The 21,105-nt window shown below is 53.7% G+C and overlaps 1 protein-coding gene and 1 long non-coding RNA gene across 4 annotated transcripts in view; both read right to left on the minus strand.

Annotated features, from left to right (window-relative positions):
* Positions 1-7,262, minus strand: part of SMYD3 (SET and MYND domain containing 3) — a 752,225-nt gene extending 744,963 nt beyond the window's left edge. Inside the window, exon 1 of one of the 2 annotated variants that reach the window (XM_073011911.1) lies at positions 7,002-7,262. In XM_073011911.1, coding sequence (XP_072868012.1) covers positions 7,002-7,165 — 164 coding nt within the window. In that variant the 5' untranslated portion in view covers positions 7,166-7,262. The remainder of the gene's footprint in view (positions 1-7,001) is intronic. The other variant, XM_073011909.1, reaches the window with a different exon arrangement.
* Positions 7,263-15,142: 7,880 nt separating this feature from the next.
* On the minus strand, positions 15,143-20,453 carry LOC119619751 (uncharacterized). 2 transcript variants are annotated; one of them, XR_012091159.1, is made up of 4 exons: positions 20,195-20,453; positions 17,234-17,313; positions 16,255-16,377; positions 15,143-15,247 (listed from the first exon to the last, which is right to left on the minus strand). It is a non-coding gene; the product is annotated as an uncharacterized lncRNA (long non-coding RNA). The 2 variants fall into 2 exon arrangements; XR_012091158.1 differs by having other exon boundaries at positions 15,149-16,377.
* Positions 20,454-21,105: the final 652 nt, after the last annotated feature.

The following is a 21,105-nucleotide window of genomic DNA, read 5'->3' on the forward strand; positions in this document are numbered from 1 at the left end:
AGAGGCAACCTGTGGGGAATATTACAGCTCTATCGAAGATTCTCAGTGGATCTTAGAGATGGTATTACATGCAGGGAAGACAAATCCAAGTGCAGGAAAAAAACTGATATTCCAACTGACCCCCCCATGACAAAAAGTTCTACCATAAAATCCTGACCCAAAGTGGCTGGCTGGTCCTGAAGACCATTTGGGGACCAGTGTTGCCATTTGGGGAATCAGGACCAGTTAGTACTGGCAGCAAACTGGGCACTCTGTACCAGCAGAAGCCACATGGCTATCATGAGGGGAAGTCTGCATTGCTGAGTTCCAGGCACCAGCCTCTATCCCTGTCCCCATGGCTGCTCTGTTCCTGAGCCCTTCGAGCAAGCACCAGGCTGTCTGAAGAACAACTTACTGCTATCCACAAAGCAGGTCATCCTGGCTGATGAAGAACGCCCTCTGCTGTGGCATTCACATGGACCAAATGTTTTCACCAGGGCTCTGTCATAAAGCCCTTTCCCAAACCTCCTTGCAGAAGAAAAGGAAGCAGCAGAAGCAGCAGGAATTATGACTCCCACTTAAAAAGAAAAACGTAGTCACATCCATAAAGTCCTTTCCCAAACCACATTATTATCAATTCTTCCACCTTATTTTATTCCAAGTCCTAGACCCATTAGCCACTGCCCAGGAAGTTGCAAATCCTACTTCAAGCCATTGTTCAAGGTTCTGCTCTTTGAAATGATTTTGCTGGTCGCGTGACCTTCAGGGCCTCCAAGGAAGAGTCTGTAACACTGCAGCAATTCACTTACGCCTGGTGCTAACTGTATTTCACAAAATCAGCCGTAAACCCAGTAATGTCTTTTTACATTATTTTCACAGAGGTAAGCGCTTCCCTGTCTCCACTAGCCTCTTCTGCTCTACTGACCCTTAAACCTTGGGTTACTGTAGCCAATGTGAGAATTGTGCCTTTGCTGAAACTATTCATTCCAATGTCTAACACTCTTAGTAACTTCACGTATTTAGATAATTCAACTAACACCTCCGCCTTTGGGATTCCTGACCAAAAATCTTCTTACTCCCTACCTTGGCCATGTTCTGCCACACCCCGAACCTTGTTGTATCAAGACGCACACTACTTCTAAGCATGGATATATCAAGTCAACCCATTATCTGATCACTCACCATTTCTCTGACCACATGAGGACCTCTAATCCATTGATTCAGCCACATTTCACTGGCCATCACCTTCCTTATGACCCCATTCCCTACCTGAGAAACCATGACCCACAATTACACCCTCCCTTGCCTACAACTTCAACTTCCTGTCCCTTCTCTCCGTCCATCATACTAACCTAGTAATCCTGGGTAAATCCAGTTCTTGTAGCCAAGCAGCTGGCAATTGGGAGAGGAAGGAAACATGACCCAACTAACTGTTCCCACTTTAAATAAATGAACACAAGTTTTAAGTAGACCCTCAGCACTTTTCAACAATCCTACATTTCACGAGGCAATTTATGCTTCTCTCCTAGAAGACTATTTCCAATCTCTCCTAAGGCTGAGTCACTTAGCAACCACTTCCCTAGGTGTCCTTAAACTTTTCAATCACCACTGCTGTTGCCTTTTCTGGCACCTCTTCTTCTTACCCTCATATATGAAGACGCTCCCTCCCGTCTGCACCCCAGGTTCAGTCCTTGGCCAAGAGAGATTCCATCATCTCACCAAACGCAGTGAGTTACTACCCTTTATTGCCTGGTCACATTTACTCACACTGCAACTCAAATGCAGCTGCCTTTTTTTTTTTCTTTTTTGAGACAGGGTCTCACTCTGTCACCCAGGCTGGAGTGCAGTGGCGTGATCTCCACTCACGGCAACCTCCACCTCCTGGGCTCAACTGATTCTCCCACCTCAGCCTTCTCAGTAGCTGGGACTACAGGCATGCACCTGGGGAATTATTTGTATTTTTAGTAGAGACAGGGTTTTGCCATGTTGCACAGGCTCATCTTGAACTTACGGGCTCAAGAGATTCACCTGCCTCAATCTCCCAAAGTGCTGGGACTACAGGCATGAGCCACCATGCCCAGCCTGCTTTATTTTCTATAACTGATCTAATCTGTCTCCTGAACATGTGCTGTTTTTTCTATAATTAATCTAATATTACTCATGAATATCTACTCTAATAAATATCCAGGAAATTTAAAACTTGTCAAACAGTATCTCAATCTCTTCCAGTTAATACTCAGACTTGGTTGAACTCCTTACCTGGGCTGGTTTAAAACGGTATCTCAATCTCTTCCAGTTCATGCTCAGGCTGTGTTGAACTCCTTACCCGGGCTGGTTTAAAACAGTGTCTCAATCTCTTCCAGTTAATACTCAGACTGTGTTGAACTCCTTACCCAGGCTGGTTTAAAACAGTATCTCAATCTCTTCCAGTTCATGCTCAGGCTGTGTTGAACTCCTTACCCGGGCTGGTTTAAAACAGTGTCTCAATCTCTTCCAGTTCATGCTCCAGCTGTGTTGAACTCCTTACCGGGGCTGGTTTAAAACACTATCTCAATCTCTTCCAGTTAATACTCAGGCTGTGTTGAACTCCTTACCCGGGCTGGTTTAAATGGTTGCTTTTGGGTAGGTTTCCCTCCAAGGTCTTATAGGACATCCTAGAAGAAATAGTGGCAAGAAGACCCTGGATCTGGGTTGTTTCTCTGGATCCTCACTGGTCTCTGCTGCAAGGAGGTAATCAGGTCCTATGGCTGAACTGGTCCCATCTCATCTTTTAGGATGTCATGCTGGCTCTCATCCCTGGAGTCTGTGATCCTGACCTCCAGTCTATAGTCACACAGTCTTTTGTCATGATGCCAGCAGTTCCACCAGGCCAATAAGCTCCTCCACCTCCTTCAAAGTGGTATGAGAGCATTTCAGAATCCCCTGCTACTACAAACTCAACTATCTAGCCACTTCCTTCCACCACTGCTGTGCTATAGGCCCGTGTTGGCCTATCACTAACCTACATAACATCTCCTCTCAAGATTCCACATAAGGAGCAGAGCAAAAGGCCTTCCACTGTTGACTGTCCCCTCAACCCACTTAACATCCCCACCCTAACCCTAGAACTTTAGCCAGCCAAGAAAGATCAGAACACATATTTCTCACAATCTGTTTTCTCTACCTCTGTCCCCCCGCTTCCCACAAACCACCAGGACTGAAAGGGATGACACATCTACTTCCAAGTCCTCCTCCTTCCTCCTGGGAGGCACTAAGCTTCATCTCAGCCTTAATGCAGGATGAGCTATTCTCTTTACGCTATCGGAGAAACTGTCATTAGAGTTTGCCAGAAGTAACTCTTGATATGGAAGCTGCAGGCAACTTGGAACTTGAGAAAAACAAAAACAAACATACAGCTACTTAAAGTTCCCCAAAATATTAACCTTTGAATGATTAGCATCTCCCATGTGCTAGACCCTGGGGATATAAAGAAGATTAGACTTAGAGTACTACACTAGGGAGTGAGAAGGTTTACAAATAAAATCATAACAATGGAATTTTATGTGCTACACTGAGCAAAGCAAACAGGAAATACACATAACCCATACCCAATTGTCAATCAACCTCTTCTATCTCCGTCAAATTAAAAATGCATGCAATGGCAGAAGGACAATATAAGTGATTTCAGGCCAGGGACAGCGGCTCACGCCTGTAATTCCAGCACTTTGGGTGGCTGAGGCGGGTGGATCACTTGAGGTCAGGAGTTTGAGACCAGCTTGACTAACATGGTGAAACCCCATCTCTACTAAAAATACAAAAACTTAGCCTGGCGTGGTGACACACGCCTGTAATCCCAGCTATTCTGGAGGCTGAGGCCGGAGAATTGCTTGAACCCGGGAAGTGGAGGTTGCAGTGAGCCAAGATCGCACCACTGCACTCCAGTCAGGGCAACAAGAGCAAAACTCCATCTTAAAAAAGAAAAAAAAAGTGATTTCAGGTTATCATTTCATTGCCATTTACTCTTTCTACAACTTACATACTTCGTTTTCTTTTCCAGGCACAACATGAAAAACCAGAAGCCATTCCTTAATGAGAGGAAAAAGGTAAGGTAAGCCTTGAAGCAGGTTCACCTGTCTCCATAACAAAAACAAGTATACAGAACTAAAGCCACTAATCAAAACAGCTCTAGACCAAAGGAACTCATGTAAAACTTGGTAACCATTATTTCTGGAGCCTAAGGAAGTAGAGTTGTACATCCCTTAAGGACGTCATTAGGTGATTTCATTGTTGTGGGAACATCATGGCATATCCTCGCATAAACCCAGAGTGTACAGCCTGCTACACACCTAGGCTAGCAGGTACTGTCTGTGCTGCCTACTGCACAGAGGCTACAAACCTGTACCACATGTTACTGTACTGAATACTGTGGGTAACTGGAAGATAATGGTAAGTATTTGTGTATGTAAACGTATCCAAACACAGAAAAGGTACAGTTAAAAAATGATATAATCATACAGGGCCGCTGTCATGTATGTGGTATTTCGTTGACCAAAATGTCGTTATGCAGTGCATGACTGTAGTTATCATCAATATCTGTCTTTTTAATTCTATTTTGATTTTTCCTTTCCCATGTAACTGTTAACTGCTACAAACTAACATTTTCATTCCATACTTAATTCAGATGGAAGGCAGCAAAAGGACAGGGATAGTTAGGAGGAAAATTCTGCCACACATTCATACTAAAACTAAGGGCTTACTATGTTAGACACGGGGGCTACACAAATTGAAAGATGCCCTATTCTCAAAGACTTCACAATGGACAGTGAATAAAGAGAAACAAATTTTACTTACAAGATGATAAGTATACGGAAACTTATCCCTTAAGGACAGGCATTCAACAGTGGCAGAAAACTACATCAAACAATGCACCAACATTTCCCTAACACTATTTTCAGGTTGTAGTGATTCCCAACCAGGCTCTTTGGAACACTATAACCACTAAAATGGGAGTGTTCAAACAGACCAACTAACTACCACAACATAAGTGAACTGCGTGTCCTGGCAATCCAAAATAAGTGCAAATATTTTGTGTCTGTGTAAAATACTAGTAAGTATTTGTTAGTCATTATGAAGAATCTGTTCAGCTTGTTTTGTTTCGATGCTTAGCATTTACTTATATCCCTTTTTCTATGTTTATGTGTGCTGATTTCCCCACTGGATAACTATCGGTGGGAAGTAGAGCGAGCCTGCCTTCTATCTCAAAAGCCAAAAAGGCTAAATACCTTCTCAACCTCCCTTGCAGCTAAGGTGCAGGCAGTGACCTAAGTTTAGCCAATCCAAAACACTCACTGAGGATTCTGAATAAAAGCTAGTATCACAAAGAAGAATGGTTGAGAGAATAACTCTCCAGCAACAGCCAGATTCCCAAGGAGCAGCAGCAGCAGCAGCAGTACCAGGGTTCAGTGTCCATGATGTTCATGGTGCATACTGCAGAATCCAGTATTATCAGGCGACAGAAGTGATATACTTCCCAGACCCCAGTCCCAACTACTTTTGCAGTGCAATGCTGACTTGGTTCCGGCCCATGTCCAGTCAAGTCTCGGCAGACTTTAAAGCAACACTGAGAACTCCCCCAGTACTTTTTCATGAAATTCCTTTTTTGCTTAAATCCCCACAGTTACTGCAAACAGGAAAAATGAATGAGACTAATGAAACAGTATAGTAAATTAACAAGCATCCCGCCCACAAAGGGTTTGTGTAGTTTATTTTGGAAATGCACAATTCCGTGTGTCACAGGACTCAAGTGCAGCTCTAATGATTGAATTGCCAATTTGTCACCATTTATTCATTCCAAAACTTTTCTGTTCCAAGAACTATCTTGAAAGGAATGAATTGTTTTCAACCACGCAGTTTACAAAAACTTCAAGGTGTTGCTCTCTCTCCCGAACAGATGTTTTCGCTGTTACCATTACTTCAGAAAGCAACAGATAAAATTATTATTTGGTAGCTTTAAAATGCAAAGTCATATTCCTGAATTATGAATCAAATGAGAACAAAGTAAGAACAATGGTCAAATTACAGATACGAGTTTTGCACTTACCGTCCCACCTCCACCCACCTAAATCTCAGACTGGCAGGTCTGAAAAGCGGCCATGCACAAAATCATTGTATTCGTCTCAAAACAGAACTCTTCTTCCTCGCACACAGAAGCTCAACAGTATTTGCTGACTGAATGCAATTCCCATAACTATGTATGTATGTTACACATTTCCATAAATTGCTTTCACATAGGCACAGTGCGTCCAGGCTTCCAAAACACTTTCACGTGAATCCCTGCATCTAGAAAGGTGGTTAAGAGTTAGACACGCCTGCACAGCCATTAAACGGCACAGCACACGGGGGACCGTGTCTGATGCTCCCACCGCACATTAATTGCCCCTCTATTTCAGCCCTTCTGGTACACTGCAATTATCTCTCTCACTTCATCGGCTCCTTAAGGAGGTCTCGTTCATCTTCGTATCCCCAGGCCTCCCAGAACCCAGACCCCAGAGGTGCACGGTAAACATCAAGATTCTTCCACCTCCTGCAAGCCTGACGCTTCACCGGCGGGGCCTCTGCAGGGGAGCCTGATTTATACACATCCCGGCTCCCACCCACCCCACGCCCGCCACTTGCGATTTCCACAGCCGCACCAAGGACGCTTGTCGCACAGGACACCGACTTTTGGTTTCCCAGCAAAATTACGCGGCACAACGCTTCCCCCTTAAGTCTGCCCAACGGCTTTCCCATTTCCACCGCAGCCCAGGTTGCGGGGCAGTGGCTGAGCCCGGGCCCCCTCCCCAGCCCCGCTGCGGCAACCGAGGGGGGTGTCAGGGCGGCCTGTCAGCCGCGACCCGCCCCCGGGCACACGCGCGTCAGGGGCAGCCCCGCCAAGCTGCCCGTGCAGCCCCATCCAGCAGGAGTCCCGCGGCCGCCGCCCGCCCGACGCCCCCAGCAGCCCACACAGCTCGCGACTCAGGTGGGCGAGGGCGCCCCATACGCACCCGAGGAGGCAGCGGTCGCAGACAACGCCACGACTCCCCTTGCACACCGTGTACGCCAAGGGATCCGAGCGGAAGAGCAGCTCTCCGGGGCGCAGCGCGGTCACGGCGCGCAGCCCGTTTCCCCTGTTGGCGGTGGCGAACTTTTCCACCTTCAGCGGCTCCATCCTCCCGCAGCTCCGGCACCTCAGACGGCTGCCCGCGTCCAGCAGCTGGCGTCTCACGGGCTGCCGGGACCCGCGCGCCTGCGCCCTGCGCGCTCACGTACGCCCGAGGGGCGGGGCGGGCGCGATGGGGCATGAGCATGCGCAGATGGAGTCTGGAGGGACTGCTGGCGCGGCGCGTGTGGGACCGCAAGGGAGTCGTAAGGCTCTGCGTGCGGCTCGTGCCCACGGCGCCTGCGCAGAAGAAAGGCGGGGGTTTTTCCCTCTAACATTGTATTACGATAATTTTAACGCATACGGAACAGTTGAAAACAGTGCAATGAACACCTGTATACCTCCGCCTCAATCAGACAACCCAGCACTTTGCCATTTCTGCTGGTTGCTCTCTCCCCACCTGTAGCTATGTATGCATGTGTTGTCGTTAAACTATTTCTAAGTTGCAGGCATCGTGACATCACAACTAGTACTTTACATCGTAACTTTTTTTGGTTCTGGGACGGAGCCTTGCTCTGTCGCTCAGGCTGGAGTGCAGTGGCGAGATCTCGACTCACTGCAACCTCCGACCTCCGGGTTCAAGCGATTCTCCTGCCTCAGCCTCCCTAGTAGCTGGGACGACAGGCATGTGTGTGCAATCCTCCCGCCTCGGCCTCCTGACTAGACGGGACTATAGGCACACGCCACCATGCCTGGCTAATTTTTTTTACTTTCCTCCAGAGACAGGGTCTACCTATGTTGCCCAGGCGAATCACAGTCTCCTGGCCTTAAGTGAACCTGAACCTCCTGCCTCGACCTCTCGAATTGCTGGGATTACAGGTGTGAGCCACCACACCCAGCCTGAATTTCTTTTTTGTTTTTTGGGTTGTGTTTTGTTTTGTTTTGTTTTTTGAGACGGAGTCTCTGTCACCCAGGCTGGAGTGCAGTGGCATAATCTTGGCTCACTGCAACCTCTGCCTCCCGGGTTCAAGTGATTCTCCTGCCTCAGCCTCCCGAGTAGCCGGGACTACAGGCGCCTGCCACCACACCGGCTAATTTTTGTATTTTTAGTAGAGACGAGGTTTCACCGTGTTAACCAGGATGGTCTCGATCTACTCTCGTGATCCGCCCGCCTCGGCCTCCCAAAGTGCTGGGATTACAGGTGTGAGCCACCGCGTGTGGCCCACCCAACCTAAATTTCTTAGTTTGGACAAATGTGCCATGGTAATGCAAAATGTCGTTATTAAGGGCAGCTGGATGGAAAGTGTAGGAGTAACTATAGTACCTTTCAATTTTTCTGTGTATCTAAAATTATTTCAAAAGTAAACATTTATTTTAAAACATGAAGGTGGTTATGCTTCCATGAGTGTAAAGTACAAAAGGAAGATTCATGGTGCCCTCAGAAGTCAGAACACTGGTTTCAGGGCTGGGGGTGCTGGGAGGGGCTGGGCGTGGTTGGCTTTGTGATCTAGGGGCTGGTGTGTGAATATCTTTTGAGCAGTGTACTTACCAGGGATGTAAGTCACATCTTAATAAATTTTCATAAGTTTGACAAAAAGTAAAATGAGGATGGGAAGCTTGTTTGGGTTGTGGGGCCTCGGGTGCTTATCCAACCATGAGCTCTGGCCCAGATGCTTCTAGAAGCCTGGAGGGAACTGAGAACATTCCAAGTAGAGGTGGCAGAGTTAAGGCCCCGAGGTGGGAACGCAGTACTGCACATCCCCAGCTGGGAATGGGGTGTCCATGGCAAGTCCGTGTCCACGTTGTGGCTCAGTGGAGTGAAAGCCAATCTCAGCCCCCTCCGCAGTGTGATTAACCTGCCAGCAGGTGGCCAGCTGGTCCTCCTGGGAAATGGTGCCAACCCAGGGATTGGCACGAGACCAAGTGTCTCGTCCACAGATGAGCGATGGTGTCAGCCCAGTGAGCCTCGGTAAGGGCACGTGCAGGATGCTGAGCCTCTTCCATTCCCATGCCTGTCTCAAGGCCACTTGCTCCGTGGGCCCATCCAGCAAGCATGGTGGCTGGGAAAGATGCCAGCTCCATCCACACGGCGTGCTGTTTTGCTCACCTCAGGACAAGAGCATCCTTCATAGTAATTCTCTTTGGTGGGAGCACTGGAAACATGAACCACGGATACCTTCAGCGTTTGAGCCACCGAGGAGAGGGCTGCAGGGCACCCTGCTGTCAGGAAACCCTGCACTGGCAGCTGGAAGGCACATGGTGGTGGCGCCTGCTGTGGCTGCCACAGTTGCTGCGAGGCTTCGGGATCTCGCCGGCCTCTGCAAGGTGAATTGTGACAGTGCAGAGCTCCGCAGTGCCAGGGTCCCCTGCATGGCCATGCCGACTGCAGCTGGGAGCCCACCACATCCCTGGTTCCCCGCTCTTTCCAGGGCTGGGATCTAGGCCAGGCCCCTCTTGGCCTAGGAATTGTGCCCTGGGAGGGGGACACTGTCCCACAGGTTGGGATCGAGGACCCAGGGCATGGCGCTCGCTGGCTGGGCTGCGGGGATGCCATGCTCACCTTTTTCTCTCGTGGCCTTGACGGGACCAGCTTCCTCACTGAACAGCGTTTTCCAAGGTGTCTGGAGCTGCAGGGCAGCTGGTGCGGTGCCACCCTGGTTCCTTCTAGGCAAGCCAGTCACTCGCCCCCAAGGGGGCCAGATGCAGGTGCCCATGCTGCAGTGGGGGCATCTCCCAACTTCCCTCTTAGTCCTGATGGGCCTGGGCAGGGCCTGATATCGGGGTCCCCATGAGCTTCCTGGGCTAAGCCTGCCCCATGGTCCCGGGGCTGTCCAGGACACATTCAGAAAGGACATGAGCCCAGCAGCTCGGTTTGAAATTATAAAGGAACCAAGGGCTCCCCACATCCAAGTCCACTGGGAGTCGGAGCATGGAGTTCTGCTGCAGGTACCTCCAGGAACCCCGAGGTCCTCCCTGAGCCGAGGCCAGGCTGGGCACACCATAAATCCTGGGTGCCCCCAGAGAGTAGCCTGCTGCCCTGGGCTCCCCAGAAGCCCCCTCATGCCCCTGGGCCACATGGAAGCCCCACCAGGACAGGGTGTGACAGGACGAGGAACCCATGGCGGGAAAGTGGACCAAATGGGCCGCTGGAACCAGGCTGGTGGGCAGGGAGGGGCCTGCCCATCCCCCTTGCACAGGGCTTTCCTCTCATATGAAACCAGCACAAACCTGGGTGCTGAGAACCCTTGCTTGGGTTTGGCTGAAAGAAAAACATGTGGTCAGATAGCACCTCCTGTGGGCCCAAAGAGTCCTTTCTGGGCCGGGCCCCACCTGCCTGGGTCTCTGGAGTCCTCAGGGTCTCTGTGCGGCCCCTGGGGTCTGACACTGAGGACACACCTGCAGGCTGCTGATTCCGGAGGGAGGGGTGTGTGTCGCCTGCGGTGGGGAAGCTGTTGGGACACAGCAGGTGGCTCCTGGGACTGCCCCCCAGGCTTCAGGCTGGCTGGGGGCTTCCTGCCCGATGCCCTCATCCCAGGGCTGTTGGGCCTGGGATACGATCCCCAGTCAGAACTCAGGTGGGAGGGGCCTTGGCTGTCACCCAGCCCCCTTGACACCTCACATGGGGACCTGTCTCCACAGTGGGTAAGAGGGCCCAGATCCGGGGCCCACTCTGCCCTCCTGGGCTGCCTGGTCCATGCCAGGACAGACCATTGCCACACCTGGCTGAACTCTTGGCTCTGGCTCTGGCCAGGGGTCCCACCTGTGCCCTTGCCCTGAATGCTCTGGGGGTCAGGGACACTGATTCCCTTGTCTCCCTGGCTCAAGGCTTGTTGTCCTGGCACCCTGGGAGGGGTGTTCAGGAGTGAGGGACCTATGCTGCTCTCTGAGGCTGTCAGTGATTGCAGGGAGGGGCAGGGGGGTCCCACAAATGGGTCTGGCTCCTCCACTGCCATTAAGGGCCCCATGGGGGGTAGCGTGGGACACCGTGAAAAGTGGGAGGGGGCTTGTTGGAGAGGTCTTGCCCACATCCCCCTCCTGCCTGCACAGCATGTCCAGTGCACATGCACTGAGCTCCTGCCCTGAGGACCGGGGGGCCTATTGTACATCCTTAGAGTCCAGGAGGAAGAGGAGGAAGAAAAGGCGCAAGAGGAAGACCCAGGTAGTGGGCTTGGGGGTCCGGGGCACTCCCCCACTATTGACTCCCCAGAGGGTGACTCAGGAGGGGACCTGGTATGGAAGCCCACCTGGGGGTGGCAGGTCCCCATGCTTCCTTGTTAGTTTCCTCATAGAGCCCCGATGGTGCCCGAGAACTGCATCTTCACCCAGTGCCTAGGTATGGGAGAACCGGCCCCGAAAATGTGCCCATGGGCCAAACCTGGATGTTTTCATGAGGCCCTCTAGGGACAGGGTGGGCACCAGGCCAGGACAGTTCCCTGGGAGGGATCAGAGCCCATACCTCATTGCCACCTCAACCATCTCCCACTGGGCAGTGCCGGATCCTTTTATGGCCACCCTAGGGGTCCGGATGTGCATAGGAGGCTGTGGCTGGGGTTTGGCCTGGGCAGGGAAGTGCTCACCACACTCCCAACTTTCATCTGGAACATGTAGGAGGTGGGGTTGGTGTCACTGTGCCCTGCCCAGCCCACCTGGCCAGACGTCCCCCTGGGCCAGAGCAGAGGATCATGGGGACAGTGTGAGGAAGCTGCCCTCAGGCCAGTCAGAGTCTGAACGCAGCGCTCCCCAGGTCCCACTGGACACACATGGACTTACTCCTCTGAACCTTAAAGGCAGTGCATGCCATCGGCGTCAACACCTGATCCCCTTCTAGCAAATACACATCCCACAGGTGCAGGTTGAGAGAGATCTATGGGGACAGCAGGCACGGAAGGACCTGGCCCTTCAAGGCTGGGGGCTGGTGGCTCGAGCTGGGCCCACCGGGACTTCAATCCCCAGAGTCAGTGACGCTTCCCATGAGGGTCATCTGACCCCTCCAGGAGGTTTGGTCAGACAAGGTCTTGCAGCTCCTCATGGGAGGCACTCATTTCAGTGGGATGTGGCTTCTGGAGACAGGGGCCTCCCCAGGGCTTGAGGCTTCCAAGCTCTTCCAAGCTGGTTGCTGCCCCAGCCTTCCCATGAGGCGGGGCCTGGCCCCAGCCTCTGCCTTGGGATGACCCCTCTTGGGCAGGGGGCCTTGCTTGTGTGTCCTACAGGGCCCCGTCTGTGCCCCCTGTGGGCTGGGGGTAAGCTGGACCCCTGGGCTCGGGGAATAGGGCACTGCAGGGCAAGGAAGTCCCCTGAACCAGGGTCTCCCTGGGCCTCCTTACCCCATCCATCAAGCTCTGGAGAAGCCAGCCTAATGAGGAACCCTGCGGACATGGCCATTCCTTGTCGCGATGGGAGGAACAGAAGTGCTCAGGGCCCCCTGGGCTAACCTAAAAACCAAACCTCCCTCTTCCAGGGTCCTCTGAAGACCCTTCCCCAAGTGCAGAACACAGGATGGTGTCCAGGGCTCCCCACAACACCTTCCCCTTCCCACACTGCTGGTGGACATACTGCCCTTGGCCTTGCTCTGCAGGAGCTGGGCCCCAGTGCCTGTGCCTCTGTGTCCTCCAGGGCAGGGGAGGAAACCCAACTCCAAACGCATGGAGAACCCCCACGTCCCAGGTCAGGGCCTGGCTGGGACTCAGCCTCTCATCAGCCCCACAGGAGTCTCCAGGCCCCCACTCTGCCAGCCCTACAGAATACAGGGCCTCTGGGAAAGAGCCGAGGGGACCATAAACTCACAGGGTGCCTCGTGGTCTTGGGGTATGACTAGGGCACCACATGTTCCTGGTGGTCTTGGAGCCCCTGGGCCCTCGTGCTATTTGGGCTGTAGAATCTGAGAAGACCCCAGCCCATCATGAAATCAGAGCCTGCTCCCAAGATGTGGAGCTGTCGGCTGGAAGAACTGGGCAGCTGCAGAGGCCCCTGAGCCCCAAAGCCTCCCACCCTCCCATCTGGTGACCCCACCATGTGGCCTTGGCCCTGGGGAGGAGGGGTGGGAACATCCCCTGGAGCCTGGCTGGAGGTGCTCTAGGAGGCCTCCTGGGCCAGGATGCCGGGAGGGCAAGCCTGACTTTGAGGGCATGACAGAGAGCAGAAAGAAAGAACAGGGTGGGTGCTGGGCTTCCTGGTTGTCTCCTGGAAGTGGGGTCAGACCAGGGGACACGGGATGGGGAGATGCTGCCATCTGGGCTTTGTCAGCCCACCCGTGGAGACCAAGGGCAGCTGGAGCCCGGCCAGCTGGAGGGCAGGAGGACTCTCAGGGAGGGGAGAGTCAGCTGCATGGAATTAGAGCTGGAGAGTGTGGCTCCAGGACACAGAGATCAGCCACGGTGAAGATGAGATGCCCTCTGCTGATGGGGATGAAAGGCATCTGACTCGGGGTCTGGGGGTCCCCGTTCATCCCTGGGCTCCTGTGGGACCCTCAGCAGAGACATCCTAAAGGCTCCCAACAAGCTGGCGACACAAGGAAGTTACCTTTGCTGAAAGTCGAGATAATCTGGCTAGGGTGGCCGTCCCCGGGTCTGGCTGCATGTTCGGGGGGCAGCTGTTCACCTACCCTGCGGGGAGTGCCTCTCACCAGCCAACAGCTGGGCCGGTGCCCAGAATGCATCCTCCTCAGGCCGATAAAGGAGAAACAAGGCAGCAGTGTGGCTCAGGTCCCTGCAGTAGCCCACCTTCTGCAAGATCCAGAGTCACCATGGAAGGACATCTCCTGGAGGGCTGAAGTCACCTGGGAGGACTCATGTCATTGGAGAGGACAGAGGTGACTGGAGAGGCTTCCTCTGAAGAAGAGGCTTCCTCCAGATGCAAATTTATTTCCTGACAAGAGCCATGTCCGCACTTCCGCAACTTGTCCAGAATGTTTCCTGAGAGCACCGTCCTGCATGTGACACTGCCAAGCTCCTGGGCTTCAGGACAACCCCAGGAGGAGGGTGTCATTTCTTGTTACGAGAAGTGGTGGTCAGGCCCAGGTGACACTAGTAGTTGGGGCCCTGACTCCTCTGTCTCAGTTTGATCCCTTGAGACCACCTCCCTTGCTTGGAGATTTAAGCCAGCAGTGAGCTAGAGTCCTATCTACTATATCTTGGTGGGTCACAAATACTGACTTTGAAAGAAGCAACGATGCCCTTACCAGACACCCATGCCCATGAATATGGGAATATGGCCCAGAAATGTCACTGCCTGGGAATACTCATAGGGTTATATGCCAAATATGCCAGGAGGATGTAGAATAATTCCTGTTGCCTAGGAAAGAGATAAAAGGGGCTTTCATTTGTTTTGTGCAGATGCTTTTAGTTTCACTTTGTCTACAAACCCTAACAACAAATCCAATTTCAGGTTCAGATGATTCACCAGATAGGCTGTAAGCTCTTCAGGGCCTTGGTTGTTTAAGAAATGTTTCAGTAAAATCCATATCTGTGATATGCAAATATCCCAGTTGTACAGTGAGTTGACTGATCACTCTCTGATTTTTATTTTTTCAGTTTGCACACCCTCCAGTTCAGTCTTTGGGGTGTATAGTTCCTCCATGGTTCTAAATCAATGTGCAGAGTCTCCTGGCCACCACTCCAGCCCCTCCTGGAGCAATTCCTTCATCCTCCAAGTCTCCAGGGTGTCCCCTATGTCGCCAACCTCTTCCCAGTCCATCAGCCTTTGGCCATCCCAACCTGTTCTCTGTCCCTGTGATTTGGCCTTTTCCAGAATGGCCTATGAATTGGAACCCTACAGCAGTAGCTTGTTGGGTCTGGTTTCTTTCCCTTAGCAAAATGCAACTAAGATCCACTGACGTTCATGTGGGCATCACTGGCTTGTTCACTTTTCTCACTGAGTCTTTTTCCCTTTGAAGGGAGGGCCACCCATCCTCTCCCCATCCCCATGTTGAAGGTTGTCCCCATAGCCTCTCTGTGTGAGTGATGAATCAAGCAGTGAATGTGGCATGCAGGTTTCATGTATGTTATAAGCAAAATGTTTATTTAAAAACAGAATGCTTGTTCCTCGGTACCAGAAGGAAACATCAGCATTTAGACAAAAAGTTTTCTCAACAAGGCAATTTTACCTTCTGCAGAAAGGGCACTCCTCGCAGATGGAACAACGGCAAAAGCACACCTGAATAAAGGAGGGAAGCAATTTTTATCCTTTATGCAGCTTGTCTCCATTGGCTGGAGCCGGACCACACAATCTAAACTAAAGCTGACTGACTAATAATTTAAAATGTTTCTAAATAGGCAAAAGCAATGGAGAACAAAGAAAAAGAGGAAGTTGCTTATGAAAAGACTTAGAAAAGTAATCACATTCCCAAATAAGGAAGGGGCGTAGGCTTTGAGCTGGGACCTGCCTGTGAGCATGTCCAGCACAGATAATCTTGATTAAAGCACAAGGACATATAATGTACTTATTCCTTTATATCTAACAGCTACATAGGATAGGGCTTTACAAAGAGTTATTAGCACAAAGCAAGGAGGCTTGAAGGAAGTTAGTCTCTAAAGAAAACTGTTATTTCTAACACTTATGATTTATTCTTTAACAAGAAGGGAAACTTTGAAGGGGAACTTTTTACTTTCTACAATGTGGATGTCAGTTTTCAAATCAATTGGTTCAATGTCTGTGACACTTTGGGGACGTGTGGTTTGAGTCCACTGAGCTTTGCGAGTGACTGCCCAACTGGCTTCCAAAGTGGCTGTGTCATGTCACATTTCCACCAGCTGTGGATGAGAGTTTCTGGGGCCCGGAATCCCCCTGCCCCCAGCATTTGGTACTGTCAGTGTTGCCAGGGGAGGCTCAGCAGCCCTCCATCCTGCTGTCCCCCACCATGGGTCCCTACCATGGCTCCCCGTGGGTCAGGAAGAGCACTTTTCACCATTGTGCATGATTTTGTTTGCTGCCTTCTGTCTCCTCAGGATCCTCCTGGGTTCTGGCCCCACATATTTTAGCCTGGCCCAGGGCTTGGAACCTGGGAGGTGCTCAGTGCCTGGTGCCGGCTGCTCCTTGGGCCAGGAGAGCCCTTGGCAGCTCTGTCTTCCCTCCTGGGTGAACCTGGGTTTTGCTCTGGAGAGGTCTCCATCCGCCTGGTTCACTTCATCTCCACTGGGACCCTGTGGCCCCCATAGGCTTACCTGATGCCATATCATTTCCTAAATATTATGTGATTCCTCAGTATCTGGCTCACGTCCAGGTCGATCTGGTGGATGTGTTCAGAGGACCTCTTGCCTTTTTCCTTCATGACCTGTAGGACAGGGCTAGGAGGAGGAAGCAGTCTCAGAACAGACAGAAGGCCCCCTGCCCTAGATGGCAGTCAGCCCATAGTCAGCAATTCTGGAAGGAGGGAAAGAAGAAAGGTTTCCTTCTGCAGAAAGCTGCTTTTGGGCTTCTTTCTGAAGCCAGAGAGGGTCACCAGAGCTGAGCTCGTCTGTGGTGCCTGTGTCACCGTCTGTGCTCAGGATGTGCCTCTGACCACCCCAGCCCTCCCCATAAGCTGTGCTCGATGTTCCCTCCAGCTGGAGACCTGGGCTCCTGACAGAGCCTGGCCGGTTTGTCGTTCTCTGGCTGAGTATACGTCGTATTTCCCAGGTTCTCAGGCTTGGCTTCCTCAATGTTTAGCAGGACTGACCACACCCAGCCCCAAACCTTCGGGAGAATTCCTTTGTACACTCTGGCAGAGAACTGATCTGGTGACACAGGCCAAGGGGTGACCCCAGCAAGGACCAGGGCCCAAGGATTCTGGAAGTCTCTGGTTTTGGCCCCATGATTCCTCGATAAAGGTGAGGTGAAGCTGGGACAGGGCCCCTCCTCCCAGGGCTGAAAGAGTGGGTGAGCACTCAGAGTCTGAACTCTGATCTGCACCTGTTCCTTCACCAGGAGGCTTCCCTAGCCCTGATCTAGGGTGGCCCCAGCCCTGGCATCAGATTCCCTCCCAGCAAGGTGACGCTTGCACAAATGGGCAGCAAAGCTGGCGACCAGGCCTGCTGTCCTCTGAGTGAGGAGAGGGTGCTGCCCGCTCTCTGAGAGGCAGATGGTGCCAGGCCACAGCCATGGGTGCCCATCCCCCTGACTCTGCAGACAGTGGTTCTGGAGGCCTCTTCCTCCCCACGTTACCTTCTTGCTCTTCCTGTATTTCTGCCATTCTCCCAGCATCTTCAGCCACTTTTCCATGTGTCACTGTCCTGCCACGTTTGCTGTCAAATGAGGAATGTTGGAGTTAGTGGACCGCCACACTTCCCAGAGTGGCCCATGGATGCTGGGTCCTGGGCTCTGGAGCCCTAGTGGGACCCAGCTGGAAGGAACCAGGGAAGGGCAGACCCTGGGGGCTGAGACCCTCTGAGCAAATGAGCACCAGTGGTCTGGCCTTGTGACCCTGGGACGTGCCATCCTCAGGCCACAGACACACCAGTCTTAGGTTGGGTCCCAGGCTCTAGCTTGGGTCCCGACACGAGCAGGCAGCCGCCCCCAAGCCACAACTGTTGTTCTCACTTTGAAATTTCAGCAAATTGCCAGAGAAACAGAGACTTGGGGTCAGGTCCAGCAGGGACAGCTGCCTCTCCCAGTGACAGCACACTGCTCCCACCCACCACCCAGGCCCGCTGCCTTCCTCTGCCTCACAGACCACCCGCTGAGTCCCCCGGCCCTGGACCAGCTCCCCAAGCATCAGGGACAGGCTCTTACCTTCACCTCCAGGGCATTGACAGGGGGCAGCTCTGTCTCACTATAAGGCACCCCAGACAGAGCTGAGGACCTGCACAGGGCCTAGAGCCACCGGTCCGGGAGTCCACCCCCAGAAAGGACTGACTGTCCCCATCCACCCCAGGTCTCAGCTCGGGAGAAGCCACAAGGAAGGGAGGACAAGGGCCTTGTGGGACTGACTCCCAGGAGGGTCCATGACCTGGGAGAAGACGGAGTTCAGGGCCAGCCTGGCCAGGGCCACTAGGGGCCCTGGTGTGGGGGATGGTCAGGCTGCACAATGCGGCTGTCCCTCCTGGACTGGAGATGGTGCTTTCTGCTGGAGCTGAGAAATGTCAGCTCTGAGATGGGACGGTTTCTGCCCAGGGTGGGTGGCCGCACCCGGACAGGAGTCCCTCAGGGAGTGACCACATCACCCTGCCAGGGTCTAGGGTGCCTGGCCTGAGACCTGCCCGGTGCACCTGGGCCCATCCCACCCAGCACTCCCAAGGTTCTCACAGGGTCTGACATCCTGGCGTCCACCTGCCTCTCCCTGCACCTGAGCCGCACACCCTGCTTGTTCCCCGATTTCCGTCACCCTGTCCAACCCGAAGACTGTGAACGTCTCTCCAGCCGCCCAGGGCCTGCTTTGACCCCAGTCCTGTCAGAACCCCTGAGCGAGACTCCCCAGATCTATTATCGTGCCTGCCTTGCCTGCTCTCTCACTGGGCTGCCGACAGCTGCTCGAGAGACGCCAGGGGCGGTGTGGGTGACTGAGGGCTCCACGGGCTGCCAGGACGGCCTCCTGGACCCACCTCCAGCCTCACTTGGCTATCGGAGCCGTTGGCTGTCAGCCCTCAGCCTCCTCCCAGACACGGCAGCAGCTGGAACTCGGACACCTGGCTGTCCTCCCCCACTGTCTTGCCTGCCCCAGGTCAGTCCCCCGATCACCCTCTGCCCACTGTGCTGTCCAAGCCAACTGGACGCAGAGTCTCCGGAAAGCCACGTAGAGCCGTGGGGACAGCCTGACTCCCTCTGCTGAGCAGTCCCGGGTGAGCTGGTGTTTTCAGCCCCACCCCATTTCTTGTCCTCCCCAGACCATCAGCTCCACTGGGGTGCATTTCCGAGGTGGCACAGCCCATGGGCTTACTCCCGCCCCACCTCCCCCAGAGCCCATCCTGTGACCCAGGAGGGATTGGCTCCAGGCTGGGCTCCTCTTATCTGGCCCCAGATGCCATCCCAGCACCAGAACCAGGGCCTTTAGTCACAGGCTCTGCTGCCCCCCGGCCAGAATGCCTAGAATGGGGGACGCTGCCCATCCTCTCCCCCATTCCCCTAGGCCCACAGCCCTCACTGTCCCCATGGGAAGGACATGGTCCATGAGGGAACTATGGCATGGCCCATGGGGAAGGGCATGGGGACAGTGAGGGCTGTGGCACTATGGGAATGGGGAGAAGAAGGGCACGTGGCCCCTCAGCGATCTGCTGGACAGCTGCCCCAAGGCTGGACCAGGTGCCCCCTGACCCTGTGGCCACAACCCTTGGATCTCACTAGGATAGTGTACAAGTGGACAGGGCCAGACCCTCAAGCTGTCCACCTCCTCTTGTGCTGACTTGGAGACAGAACTGCTGAGAGCCCAGGGCCCTGACCTAGCCCCCTCTCTATTGCCACCCGCTCCCTAGATGCACTCCCTAGATGGCCGCACTCCCTAGATGGCCACACCCCCTAGATGGTCGCACTCCCCACATGGGCCGCCCTCCCTAGACGGGCCGCCCTCCCTAGACGGGCCGCCCTCCCCAGATGGCCGCACTCCCTAGATGGTCGCACCCCCTAGATGGCCGCACCCCCTAGTTGGCCGCACCCCCTAGATGGCCGCACCCCCTAGTTGGCTGCACCCCCTAGATGGCCGCACCCCCCAGACGGGCCGCCCTCCCCAGACGGGCCGCCCTCCCTAGACGGGCCGCCCTCCCCAGATGGCCACACTCCCTAGATGGGCCGCACTCCCTAGATGGCCGCACTCCCCAGATGGGCCACACTCCCTAGATGGGCCGCACCCCCTAGATGGGCCGCACCCCCTAGATGGGCCGCACTCCCTAGATGGGCCACACTCCCTAGATGGGCCACACTCCCTAGATGGGCCGCACCCCCTAGATGGGCCACACTCTCTAGATGGGCCACACTCCCTAGATGGGAGGCCCATGACCTAATGCCAGGCACCTCTGACCTAACAACAATCACGGGCTGACCTGCAGGGGAGCCCGGGAGGAGTTCTACCCTGGAAAAGAGGTAGGCCCAAGCCAAGGAGACACATCCTGCCTCAGAAAGACCTTTCTAAAAGCAAAACCCATCCCTGAGCTGAGATTTGTACTTTAGTGGGTGAGGGGAGCACAGGGGACTCACTGCAGAATCCTGAGGCCATCCGTGATCTTGTAGATGTTACCGTGCCCAGGCTCTATGTCCGCTGGCAGCCCAGTTCCACATCCCTGAAACCCAGAGGGAGCCAGGGTGAGGCATCCAAGGTAAAAGGTGCAAGGGCCTGGGGGTGTTGTCAACGTGTCGCCACCCTGTGCTCCTGGGAAGCCCAGGACGCTTTGACCAGGGAGCACTGGGAGGGGCCTCCGTCCAGGGAGCAGAGACCGGCTGTGCCTGCTTAAGCTTGGTTATGACGTCCCCTCGCTCCCGTGCCAGCAGGTGTCGCGTTCTCTCCACCGGGAGGGGCCTCCGTCCAGGGAGACCGGCTGTGCCTGCTCATGCTTGGTAATGACGCGCCCTCGCTCCTGTACCAGCAGGTGTCGCATTCTCTCCCACATCCATCCTGCGAGACAAAATCGTCCAAAGGTTACACTGTACCCGAGAGCTTCGGAGAACACCTGAGCCATTCCTGCTGGGCTCCCAGATGCTGGCAGCGCATGGCCCCCATTCCACACCGCCCCCAGGTGAAAAGGAGCCAGACCCAGTGGCCCACACCTGCACGGGTCTCCGGAGTCTCAGGCCCAAGCAGGAGTGGGCTCGTCCTTCCCAATGACTTGAGAACAGTGGGACCTGGTCAGAGAATCCCGCTGTCCCCAAATGCCATGAAATGGAAACATATCCGCCCCAACAGGCTGAAAGGTGTCCACCTGCCAAGGGCAAAGGGCCTGTGATTCCAGGGATGTGGAGGCAGACTGGGGTCCAGGACCAGAGGTCTCTGTATGATCAGCCTCCTGGCATCGCCCAGAAACCACAAATTTGCCCAATTTTCTATGCAGTACAAGGTATCTCCTGAGTTCTCCACTCTACTCCACTCACCACTTGGGCTGCCATGGCCCTTC

The sequence above is a fragment of the Chlorocebus sabaeus genome, chromosome 25 (assembly GCF_047675955.1).
Source record: "Chlorocebus sabaeus isolate Y175 chromosome 25, mChlSab1.0.hap1, whole genome shotgun sequence".
Lineage (NCBI taxonomy): Eukaryota > Metazoa > Chordata > Mammalia > Primates > Cercopithecidae > Chlorocebus > Chlorocebus sabaeus.